Source organism: Sebastes umbrosus, chromosome 4, assembly GCF_015220745.1.
Source record: "Sebastes umbrosus isolate fSebUmb1 chromosome 4, fSebUmb1.pri, whole genome shotgun sequence".
NCBI lineage: Eukaryota > Metazoa > Chordata > Actinopteri > Perciformes > Sebastidae > Sebastes > Sebastes umbrosus.
Window position 1 is genome coordinate 27314574 of NC_051272.1, and position 12153 is coordinate 27326726.

Genomic DNA, 12153 nt, shown 5'->3' on the forward strand with positions numbered 1-12153 from the left:
CGGAGGTGGAGAACAACAGGAACATCTGTCCTGGGGCTGTATTCTTTCACCACATTGTTTATCAGACACACGGCTCACTTTCAATACACACACACACCCATATCACAGGCCTACCTGTACGCAGTTAAAAAACGCAGCCCTTTACTACTGTTACAGCGGCCCGGGCGCTGACTCACCGCGTGACGCGGCTCGTTCACATTCCAGGAGACGCCAGCCATTCTAAATACCGAAGCGATCTGAGGGGCTGCTGCCGCCACATCTCCGAGTGATCGGTGATTACAGCTTGATAAGAGTGGCAGCTGAGGCCCTGTAATCTAAGTAATGAACATCCTGAGGATGATTATGGCTTTTATACGGCAGTTAACGGCGCTTGTGTGCTGTCTGTCGGAAAAGTTTTCTACAAACACAGTGAACAAATTTCAGGCAACTTATCTATAGTATACTAATAAGAGCAATCATAATAACAGGCACATAATATAGAAATAATAACTATAATGTTTTGTGGAAGTGATCGCTGAAATCAAAAAGTGATTTGCTGAAATAATACATAGGGAGGCACTTAAATGTTCCATTGCATGTCCGGCTGCTTGTGTACACTGACTGTTGACATTCCTGCTACTACAAATGTATTACTTATATTTAATATTGTTATAAACATTTATTATGTGTAACAAATAAGAAATAATGTAAACTCCACCATTTCAGACCTGTGCCATCGCATCCTGAAATGGGCCATTCTGCGTATTCAGTAGCTACTTCTACTTTTGGCACTTTTTGTAGGCCTTTATTTTGATGCCAATACTTTTGTACTTTTACTTAAGTAACATTTTTACTGCAGGACTTTTACTTGTAAGAGAGAACTTCTATACTGAGGTATTGCTATTTTTATTTGAGAAGACAACAAGATCTAAATTACCTCTTCCACCACTGGTCAGCACCAAAAACTTACATTTCGCAACTAAACTCTAAACTATCATCTTGTGAAGTGATGTTGTTTGTCTTTACTTCCTGTTTTTGTCGGTGAATAAAACACTTTTCACACCTCTGTTCCCTACAGTAAATAACTGATCACAGACCGGTGTATCGCATGTTTAGTCCCGGTCAGTAGACAACCAATGGGCAGCAAGCAACAGCACAGTCTGATTTGCATCGAGTGGATATAAATTGACCATTCTGAGCTCATTGTAGCATCATCCGACCCAGAACCAGTTGTGAATCATGCCGGACGTCCCCTCAGTCAAAGCGCCCAAGAAGGGCTCAAAGAAAGCCGTCACCAAGACCGCCAGCAAGACCGGCAAGAAGAGGAGAAAGTCCAGGAAGGAGAGCTACGCCATCTACGTGTACAAGGTGATGAAGCAGGTCCACCCAGACACCGGCATCTCCTCCAAAGCCATGGGCATCATGAACTCCTTTGTGGGCGACATCTTTGAGCGCATCGCCGGTGAGGCCTCCCGTCTGGCTCACTACAACAAGCGCTCCACCATCACTTCCAGGGAGATCCAGACCGCTGTCCGCCTGCTGCTGCCCGGTGAGCTGGCAAAGCACGCCGTGTCCGAGGGAACCAAGGCTGTGACCAAGTACACCAGCTCCAAGTAAAGCTGCTGCTAAACCAACAACACAAAGGCTCTTTTAAGAGCCACCCACTACATCTAAAGACATGTTCCTGTTCTTAAAGCTTTATCAATACATTTTTAAAACATGCAGAACCACAGTGCAATATCCACAATTAAGCAACTCTGAATAAGGAGTGTAACAATACATTTACACAACTATACAATTGCCATGGTTCCGATAAGAATCAGGGACGATATGATAATTTTCAATGATTTGAAATTGTTACAGTAACTTTTTTGCCAAAAAATTCAATCAGTGTGACTGTGAAATAAATAGCTGATACTGGACAGTGCAGGTCACGGAAGTGTTTGTTGTAAGGGATTTCTGGATTTAAACAAGTAAACAACAATTAATGGCAAATACATACACCTTTTAATTGAAAATAATAAAAAGTGCAACTGCAGTACCAGCTGCTTCAGTTCTTGAGATACAAGGCAGTGCAATATTTAACAAACAATATAATAAATCAAGTTAAATGAACAGTGAATTAACCTGCTGCTTCGGTCTTCATTTTCAATATAAACGGTAGAACAATAATACAGTGATCATTCGCTGATAGTGATCAAACAGCTTGGGACGGAGTCATTCCTATACAAACACTGTTTAAATAATTTGCTTATAGTAATCAAGTGGTCCGCCTACAGTGTTCATTTGGGGTCTTTCCATAGATGAAAACATACAGGAAAACATTTTAAAACCACGTTAAACTAACGTTAGTTGAATTTCTGTTTTGTTTTCTACTTTACTCCCGTGATAATTTACATCGCGGACCATCTGCTTTTCGGCTTGATACGTGAGTGATGCTGAAAAACATTTTAATATAACATATGTCGTCCTTAAATACAAGGTGCAAATCCATAGTATTGATAGAATTGATATTTGCGTTTCAAATCGATTTATACTGTACATATCTGGTATATTAATATCTATTCCTTAGTGTTTATTCTATATTTATATGAAGTATTCTTTATATTTCTCTTTTAATTACTCTGAACTTTACGTCTTTTTGCATTTCTGGTTAGCTGCTAAACTGCATTGTCTCATTACCTGTACTATATGCAATGATGAAATTGAATCTAATATAATTAAATAATCTTTTTTACCCCTTCTTTCCAGGCTTTGGAGTCAAATTTTGCTGAATTAAATGTAATGCAAGTTTTTCATCACCAGAACATCAAAATATTTCAGGGTTGGGTTTTTTTCAGATATTTTTTGTGTAAAATGAACTCCTTCAATAATCATAATTTGTACAGTACAAAAGAGAAGGTAAGTCATTTTCCACTTAATCAAATCACAGAGAACAGTCAGTTTTCCTCAATATGTTTGAATCAACCAACTTCCTTTTTTTAAGGCTTTTGAATCAGTGTTTGGTTGCAGCATCCCTCCGTCTCTCTCTCATTGTGCTCGATAAAACTGCCACCACAACCCAGTCTCCCTACTAGCTATAACCAAAACAACGTCCATACAAACTGGAAATCCCAACAATCAAATTTAGCAGAACATTGGGCACTAGAACATTGTTCCTCCCAGGATCAACGTTGCCAGCCTTTCATTGTATTCATGTTGCATATTATAAGCATGCTCCTCTTGAACATACACACAGAGCCGGCCCTAGACCTTTAGGGGCCCTAAACAGGATTTGGTTTGGGGGCCCTTCTTATTGTAATGTGTTGTCACTTCACATGGCACTGAACCAACTTGTGTATTGTAACTATTAGTTTAGGCACACATAATGCACAAATAAACATGTAATGACTAAAGTGAGACCTATTAGCAGCCTCACTCTCTTTAAATAGACTACAGTAAACACAGTTTTTGTCTATTTACTCCTAACCCTTGATCTAAGTTTTAGTGTTATGTTCTCATCGGAAAGGGGCAGGGCAAAACCTCGCTTATCTTCATGTGTAAGATGTCTGAATCTAGAAATGATATAACACAACCAAAAAGATATGATGCACAAGGCAACCATATGGTGAACGACATACATTTATTACAAATAAATAATACTATTTGGCAAAGTCTGTGCCTGTACAGGCTGATGATCCAGCATCTGCTGACAAACCGAAGCACCTGTAAATTATAGATAACAATACTATTATTAAATTGATCAGCTGCATCAGGCCCATTTAAACTGGCTCCCCCACATTTCCTTTTATACATTTCCAAATATAAAATACTGGTCCTATGCCAGAAAATGTTTTGTTACAGAGACTTTGTTTTCTGCATTCTGGTGACTTTAAAAAAGTGAAAATAACAAAAATAATTAGTACATTGCAACAGCATTTGATGTTAAACTTTTAATTTTACCTTTAGATCCCAGGAAAGAAAACTGAATAATTCTCTCCTCTGGTGTGAATCTGTGGTATAAACTAATATTCATCAGTTTTTATTTATTTTTGCTCCTGCTTGAGTATTTATTTTTCTTAGTTCTCTCTATTTCTCACTCCTAATAATAATAATAATAATAATAATAATAATAATAATAATAATAATAATACATTTAGGACACCCAAAGACACCCAGGACACCCAAAGACACCGTACAAAGAAAAAATAATACTGGAACAGATAAAAACAGCCAGACACAATGAAAACACCAGCACAGTATACACAGCAAGAGACGTATGAGAGTGAATAAAACAGTTGAGTGAAGGATGACTGATGGAGTCTGAAAAAAAAGTCTGAAAAATGTCTGACAAATATCTGAAAAATGTAAAAAAAAAAAAAAAAAAAAAAAAATGTAGGAAGTAAAGTCTGAAAAAATTCTGAAAAAAATGTCCACAGCAAAAAAGTCTGAAAAATGTCTGACAAAAATGTCGGAAGAAATAAAGTCTTAAAAAATTCTGAAAAAAAGGCCATAGAAAAAAAGTCTGAAAACTACAGTGAATAGGCCAATTATAATAGGTGAGTTGTGAGGTGGGATTTGAATGTTCTAATAGTGACGGGTGGAGGGAGGGAGATCCAGAGCCTCGGAGCAACGAGCTGAAAGCCCTAACAGCACCCGGCTCTTTTATGGGACATTTCAAGTACTCTTGGGGGACCCCAAGAGTACTTGAAATGTACTAAGGAGCCGCTTAGGTCGCATATACACAAAATGGTAAAATTAAAAGTATATTATAATAACTCTAACACTGATATATATGTAAACAGCAGGTTGTCTGTAGTGTTTTAACAGGAATTCAGCTCTTTATGATGAGTAAGTGGGTGGCCCTTAAAAGGGCCTTTAGTGTTCATAAAGCAACAGAGTGTGTTTATCCACCGAAGCCGTACAGAGTGCGTCCCTGTCTCTTCAGAGCATACACCACATCCATGGCGGTCACGGTCTTCCTCTTGGCGTGCTCGGTGTAGGTGACGGCATCACGGATCACATTCTCTAGGAACACCTTCAACACACCGCGGGTCTCCTCGTAGATCAGACCGGAGATACGCTTCACTCCACCACGGCGAGCCAGACGGCGGATAGCGGGCTTGGTGATTCCCTGGATGTTATCACGGAGGACTTTACGGTGACGCTTTGCGCCTCCTTTACCGAGTCCTTTTCCTCCTTTGCCTCTTCCACTCATCGTTGCTGATCAATGTTTTCTACTCAACAGTAAACTCTGGTCCGCTGCTTCACAGCTATTTAAATACTGTCAGAGGACGTGATAGAAGACAGAGGCGGAGCTCTTCTTCTTCTTCTTCTTCTTCTTCATGAAGGTTGATGATTAAACTCTTTGGTGCATCAGCGCCACCTACTGAACAACAGCATGAATCAGAAACAGCATGTCTCCTGTCTTTCATGTCTCTGTACCGTATGAAGGACAATCATGATGTGATTCCTTAAATAGACAAATCAGCAGATATTAATATAGTATTTTGTCTGTTATACTAGTTTTTCTGGGCCTTTATTTTCTCAGCTCTTTCACTGTATTTCTTTATCTTTATTTATCATGTCTGTGTGAGTTCAAATTAAACAAAATATATGAAAACAAAACCGGTCAGCCGACTTCAATGAGTCATATATTCCAAATTATTGACATCAGACTATTGTTGATGAAGTGACGCAGACAGAGAGATGTCTCTGTCCAGGGTGCTGTACCTGAATTGCTGCTGCATCCTGACTGGGAGGTCCTTTGTCCACAAGTCACTCTAACAACAACAATAAATGACATGTTGACACATTTATTTCTGTTCTGGATGTCCAGTGTTCAGGGAAGCTCTACTGTGGCTTCTTGAGTTGCCCCACCTCAGATATCTGATAAAGTCTGGTTTAGTAAAGAAAACTGGTTCACATTTAATGGATCACAAGAGAGTCAAAACAGGTGCTTTCAAAAGGACCGTTAACAGAGTGGCTTTTGTTATTACAGACTACAAATTAATTTCCAAACCAGGTTACATTGGGATGGAGAGTAATGAACTAGCAGACGAAAGAAGAAGAAAAAGCCGGGGAAAATACAATAAATTAATAATCAAAACATGAAAGAAAGCTTCAGGCGGAGCAGAAATAAATAGGTGAAATAAAGTACATAAGTGTTGAAATGTATCATTTCTTAAGAGATTAGGATGAGAAATCAATGTTTTTACATTAACATTTACATTTTTACATTCATTTCAGTGTTCAAAGGAAGGAACAAGCAAATATGCAAGTAAAAAAAGAATATTTTGGAACCAGACACATATGTTGGATGATTTTTAGTCATGAGATATGAGTCAAATTTTTTAAGCTTTTACTAAGTCACTATCTACAACTTTTGCCAATTAAAACTTAAAAGGAACAGTTCCAAGCAAGTCAAGCCCTAGAATCAACAAGCAGTTTGTAGACACTTAATATAATTTTAGATTTCAGTTTAATGTAGTTGCAAGAAGCTATGAGGACATTTAAAGGCTTATTAATGTCTTTAACAACTATAGTTCAGTGCTGCTGCTTCAGGGTGGTTAGGAGTGATTGACCTGCCCACAGAGGTCCAGCCATCACAGGTGCCTGTAAACCAGTTGATGACATGAAACACCAGAATAAAACAGGATGATTATGTTACTAACTTTATAAATGGTTATGTTAGTATTGAAGATACATTTTTAAAATAAACAGCAGCCCTTGGCTATCTTTCTTAAGGCTTGGATTTTTTAAGCATACCTAATTCATTACTCATTATATTACTATTCAATTTTTGTTGTTTATGAACTTTAGGATGACTCAACGTAATCAATAATATATCCCTTTTGTTTTCATTTGCTTCTTAGGCAATATTGATGTTTGGAAATGTAGCCTACATTTTCTCTAGACAGTAAAATAGAAACTTATTAAGATATCATTGATCTGTTGTCATTGCTGGTAAAACGTGTGTTGCCAGTAGAGGAATGAGCCCTTCAGTGAAGAGTGAGGTGGCTCTTAAAAGAGCCGTTGTGGTTTGTGGAGCAGCAGACAGTTTAAGCTCGCTCTCCGCGGATGCGACGGGCCAGCTGGATGTCTTTGGGCATGATGGTGACCCTCTTGGCGTGGATGGCGCACAGGTTGGTGTCCTCGAACAGGCCGACCAGGTAAGCCTCACTGGACTCCTGCAGAGCCATGACAGCGGAGCTCTGGAAGCGCAGGTCGGTCTTGAAATCCTGAGCGATTTCTCTCACCAGGCGCTGGAAGGGCAGCTTACGGATCAGCAGCTCCGTGGATTTCTGGTAGCGACGGATCTCTCAGAGCCACGGTACCGGGCCTGTAACGGTGAGGCTTCTTCACGCCGCCGGTGACCGGGGCGCTCTTACGGGCAGCCTTGGTGGCCAGCTGCTTCCTGGGGGCTTTGCCTCCGGTAGACTTACGAGCGGTCTGCATGGTTCTTGCTTTTTTTTTTTTAAAGACTTTATTAAATTTTTACAAGTTTACAGGAATTTAGTGAATATACATAGGATGTGACATGGATTACAATAGAAGAATACAAAAAGAAAAGACAGTTATGCAAATAAAGTGCTATGTGGAGAAGTCATTGATTGTTCGTTAAAAGTGCCTCCTTGAGCGCACAAGGTTAGAGGTCAAGAGAAAGGCCGGAACCGGAGGGACCGGGCTCTGGGGCATGGGTAACATCACAATATACAGGGTAACATCACAATGTTCAGGGTAAACATCACAATGTTCAGGGTAAACATCACAAAGTACAGGGTATCAGAAGTCCAGTTGGCTCCATGGACTGAGGTCAGTCAGTATTTGCTTCACAACGGTATCGCTGTCAATCACAGTCTGTTCCAAGACCATGACGCACCTTGTTTTCCATAGCTTGAAGCAAGTGATGCTAATAATTAGTTGTGAAAGTTCTTTTTGTTTTACAGACATCTTTTCATCCAACAAACCATACATCACAGATTTATAACCGACTTCATGAGCCAGGCCGAGGCCTTGGAGCATGGACCAGACCTCCTGAGCTCTGTAACAGTCCATGAGCAGGTGTTGCTGTGTCTCGTCTTCGTTACAATAAATCATGGGACATGTTTTTGTAGTAACGTAACAACTCCATGAGACAACAGCTCTTACCGCAAGTCTGTTAACAGATATCAGCCACCGCACATCTCGAATGCTCTCTGAGAGGTTTTTAGTTTTCAATGTTTTAATTACTTCAGTACTTTCAGTATCAGTTAAATATTTATGTTTTATTAGGCCACCATATTTAGAATCATTTACTTTTTTTGAATATCATTTTACTTGGTAAGCCATTCCAGTCAATCTGCAAATCTTGGTATTGTGAGATGAAGTCTCCATATATCAATTTATAATCAGGGCCTTGTCTGGCTCTACCTCTCCTCTTTCTCCACATGGAGACATCTCCAACCCAGAGAGCCTTCCTGCAGATGGCAGCAGAGACATTTTTAATAAAAGCTATATGCAGTCTACTCCCCAGCTCAACAGCTCCTAACCCCCCGTATTCTTTGCTTTTATAACATTAGTTCTCTTTTAGTTACTTCCCTGGTTGTACCCCAGATTAAATTAACACACTGTTTATTTAATTTAATTATCATTTTCTTGGATGGAGGGAAGATGTTGGCTAGGATTCTTGCCATGACTTCTTCTTTCTCTGTTCAGGAGATGTAGTAGCTCCAATGAAGAGACACGCTGCTCTTAAACTGTGAAATGGTGACGCTGCTTCAGACCTCCGGCTCCTGATTGGTGAGGGGCTCCTCCTGGAGCTCAGCACCGCCCAGAGGAGCGACCCACCGCCCGAAGCTACGCTGCTGATTGGTGGGAAATCCTTTCAAAGTGTCCGCCAACATTCAGAGCGGGCCGCCCTCTGCTGCTCTGCTGGAAGCCTCTTCTCTGGTTGGTCTGTCAGCAAGTCTCGCTCCGCGGACATATAAAGGAGCTTTCTGCTGGTGGAGCAACACTTTTTAAGAGCTGAGCTACACTTTTAAAACAAGTCAATCATCTTGCCTCTTCAGTTCAGTCCATTCCACCATGTTTGGGTCAATCATCCTGCTATTGCTCTGCATTATCTTCATCATCCAGCTACTCAAATCCCGGAGGCCCAAGAACTTCCCACCAGGACCCCCTGTCCTTCCGATACTGGGGAACATTTTGCACCTGAGCGTAGACAACCCTCTGAAGGACTTTGAGAGGGTAAGAAAAGCGCTAAAATGAGTGTTGCTCTTCCATTGCCTTAAATGTTTATTGCATTGATGTAATTACTATAATTAGTACTTAGAATGTGTGTAAAATGGTTCAATACTTTCACTCGTGGCCACTGTGCTGCTTTTCCTGATAGTAATAGTTTCGAGAGTTGCGGTTCCACTGCACTTTTAGACTATGAATGAAACCTATTGGCTGTAAGTGTAAAATAGAAACATATGAAAGCCACTAAAATCTTTGCACTGTATAATGTTTCTAGGGTAAATGGGACTCAACACAGGCTACACTTGTTTCCATGTGATTATGTAACACACTGTCATTGTCTGTACAGAGTTGACTGCCTGTGCCCTTGGACTATAGCCAGCCAGTGGTACAGGCGATACATACAAATAAGGGCGCTGTCTAAATAATACACTATACAATACTTGTGAGGAAATCTCAATACAATGTTGGTGAAAGGGGATAGTTTTGCAGTGCTCGTTGCATAAAACAAATCTATTATAAAAACAGCAACCGCCCTTTACACAAACAATGTCAGCACTGCAAACAGAACTCCACCCCAGAAGTCTGGATGTGGTGGCTAAAGTATTAGCTATTATCTCAATGCTGGGCAATCATTACCAAAAGTATAGATGGCTACATGTCAAGTCAAATTTTATCATAGCCAATTATCATATCACAAAGCATGCCTCAAAGGGCTGTACATGCAATACAAACAGCAATGAGCAACATTAGCAAAGCACACAAAAAATAATAAAAGTGAGATAAACTACATAGAATGCATTACAAACGGAAAAATTGGACACACACACTTACAACAAAAACAGTAGCAAAACATACAGAATTGTAAGTTGGATAACTGTAGTTTAGTTTTAGTAATTTGTCACTATTTGATTAATGTACCAAGTGGCAACATGTAAACAGAGAAAGGAATAGGACCGAGCACACACACACACACAAGCTGTGTCTTGTTAGAGCTGCTTCATTCAGGGCGGAGGTATAGACTCCCCAAGGCAGGTGCAATAGACTCAAACATGAATTTTTACTATGTGCAATGAAATCACCTAATTTGAACTCCACCAATAGTTGTCACAGTTTTTTTTTTTTTTTTTTTTTTACTTATTCTTATTAGCTGTTTTTTCCTGTTTAATTAGTTTTGACTAAATAGTTTTTATGTAGTGTTTCTTAGTGTTTTTATTATTATTTTGTGTTACTCTCTCTAAATGACATTTATTTTTCTTAATCTGTTTTACTGACGAATGAGTCTGCTCTTGTGTGTCGGTTTTTGCCACGCTGCAAGCCAAATTTCCCATGTAAGGACTGAACTAAATGGGTAAATATGTGTTTGGGATTTTAGTGAATTGCCCCTTTAAAGAGTAATATCCATCTGGAGTTATATGATATACTGTATGCATTTCAAACACTGACATGTTATCTTGTTCTCTCAGCTGAGGAAGTCTTATGGAAATGTCTACAGTTTGTATCTCGGTTCCAAACCAACTGTAGTCATCAATGGGATGAAGGCCATGAAGGAGGTCTTGGTGACCAAGGGCATTGATTTTGCTGGAAGACCCCAAGACCTGTTTGTCAATGACACCGTCCAGAGGAAAGGTAGAACAGACGTGATATGTCAAAGGGCAGAGAGTGTATTATCAAACTTGGCTGATTTAAAAAAAAATAAAAGTAATCAGACATACAGAGTAGCCTACTACATGTCAGCGATGTGTCTTTTCCTTTACATATAAAGTATATATCAGATCGGCACATACGGGTACTTCGGAAAAAGGCATGGCAGGGGAACAAATCAGAAATCAGCGTTTTTGGATTTATTGTTGTTGCAACCAACTACACAGCAATTCTTTGGCATAGCGTTATTTCTATTACCGGTTTGTTTAAAGCAGAAGTTTGGGAACATGTTTCAAATTCGTCTGTTTACTCTGTTGCCGTCTACGAGAGACACAGGATTATTTTCCCCTAAAAGGGGCTTATTGCCTTATTTTCTGATGTATGTTGGGATGGGACAGTTACCAGTATTACTATATATCTTGTTAAAGTGGACATGAAACTTGCATATGGCATACTGGTAGTGCCCAAATATATTAGAAAAACCACCTTGCATAAAATCTGATTTTAAAAAGTTGTTAAAACCACAGATATGACAAATTTATTTTCATAATTTCTACTTACCTTCCTACTTAGCTATCTAGCTAGCGAGCCGCCATGGGGGAGTGACGTCATTGCATACATAACAGAGTTGATAGGCCTCCAGCGGTGGATGGCCAGACGGTCAACACTTTTGGTTAAAAATATATATATATATATACAAAATATATATATAGTATATATTCTAATATATAATAATAATATATAAAATCTGAATATTATTTGCCATACCCATCTTTCTGAAACATCATTCGTCACGTCATAAGCTGTCAGTGTTGACGTGTAACGGTCTGCACCTACCACGAAGCTGTTCCTGAAATGTAACTACCTAGCTTAGTTGCTAGCATCTAGCTAGCTAGTGCTTACACACAAAAATGGATACGTTTTTGAAAAGACCTATTGAGAAGACACAGACACATACAAAAACCGCCGGTTTTGCCTCTTCCGCTCATCGTGAGATGTTTTCAGTAGTGGAGACTAATAAAAAGTGTTGCTCCACCAGCAGAAAGCTCCTTTATATGTCCGCGGAGCGAGACTTGCTGACAGACCAACCAGAGAAGAGGCTTCCAGCAGAGCAGCAGAGGGCGGCCCGCTCTGAATGTTGGCGGACACTTTGAAAGGATTTCCCACCAATCAGCAGCGTAGCTTCGGGCGGTGGGTCGCTCCTCTGGGCGGTGCTGAGCTCCAGGAGGAGCCCCTCACCAATCAGGAGCCGGAGGTCTGAAGCAGCGTCACCATTTCACAGTTTAAGAGCAGCGTGTCTCTTCATTGGAGCTACTACACCTCCTGACCAGA

At 39.9% G+C, this 12153-nt stretch overlaps 2 protein-coding genes across 2 annotated transcripts; both read left to right on the forward strand.

The window, feature by feature from the left end:
• Positions 1-1203: 1203 nt before the first annotated feature.
• Positions 1204-1641, forward strand: LOC119486516 (histone H2B-like). The gene has a single exon (XM_037766671.1). It carries the CDS (start codon positions 1219-1221, stop codon positions 1594-1596), a length of 378 nt encoding a protein of 125 aa, XP_037622599.1. The 5' UTR covers positions 1204-1218; the 3' UTR covers positions 1597-1641.
• Positions 1642-8767: 7126 nt separating this feature from the next.
• Positions 8768-10975, forward strand: LOC119486498 (cytochrome P450 2F2-like). Its single transcript, XM_037766653.1, has 2 exons — positions 8768-9186; positions 10644-10975. The coding sequence occupies exons 1-2, from the start codon at positions 9025-9027 to the stop codon at positions 10938-10940; spliced, it is 459 nt and encodes a 152-aa protein (XP_037622581.1). The 5' UTR covers positions 8768-9024; the 3' UTR covers positions 10941-10975.
• The last annotated feature ends 1178 nt before the right edge of the window (positions 10976-12153 follow it).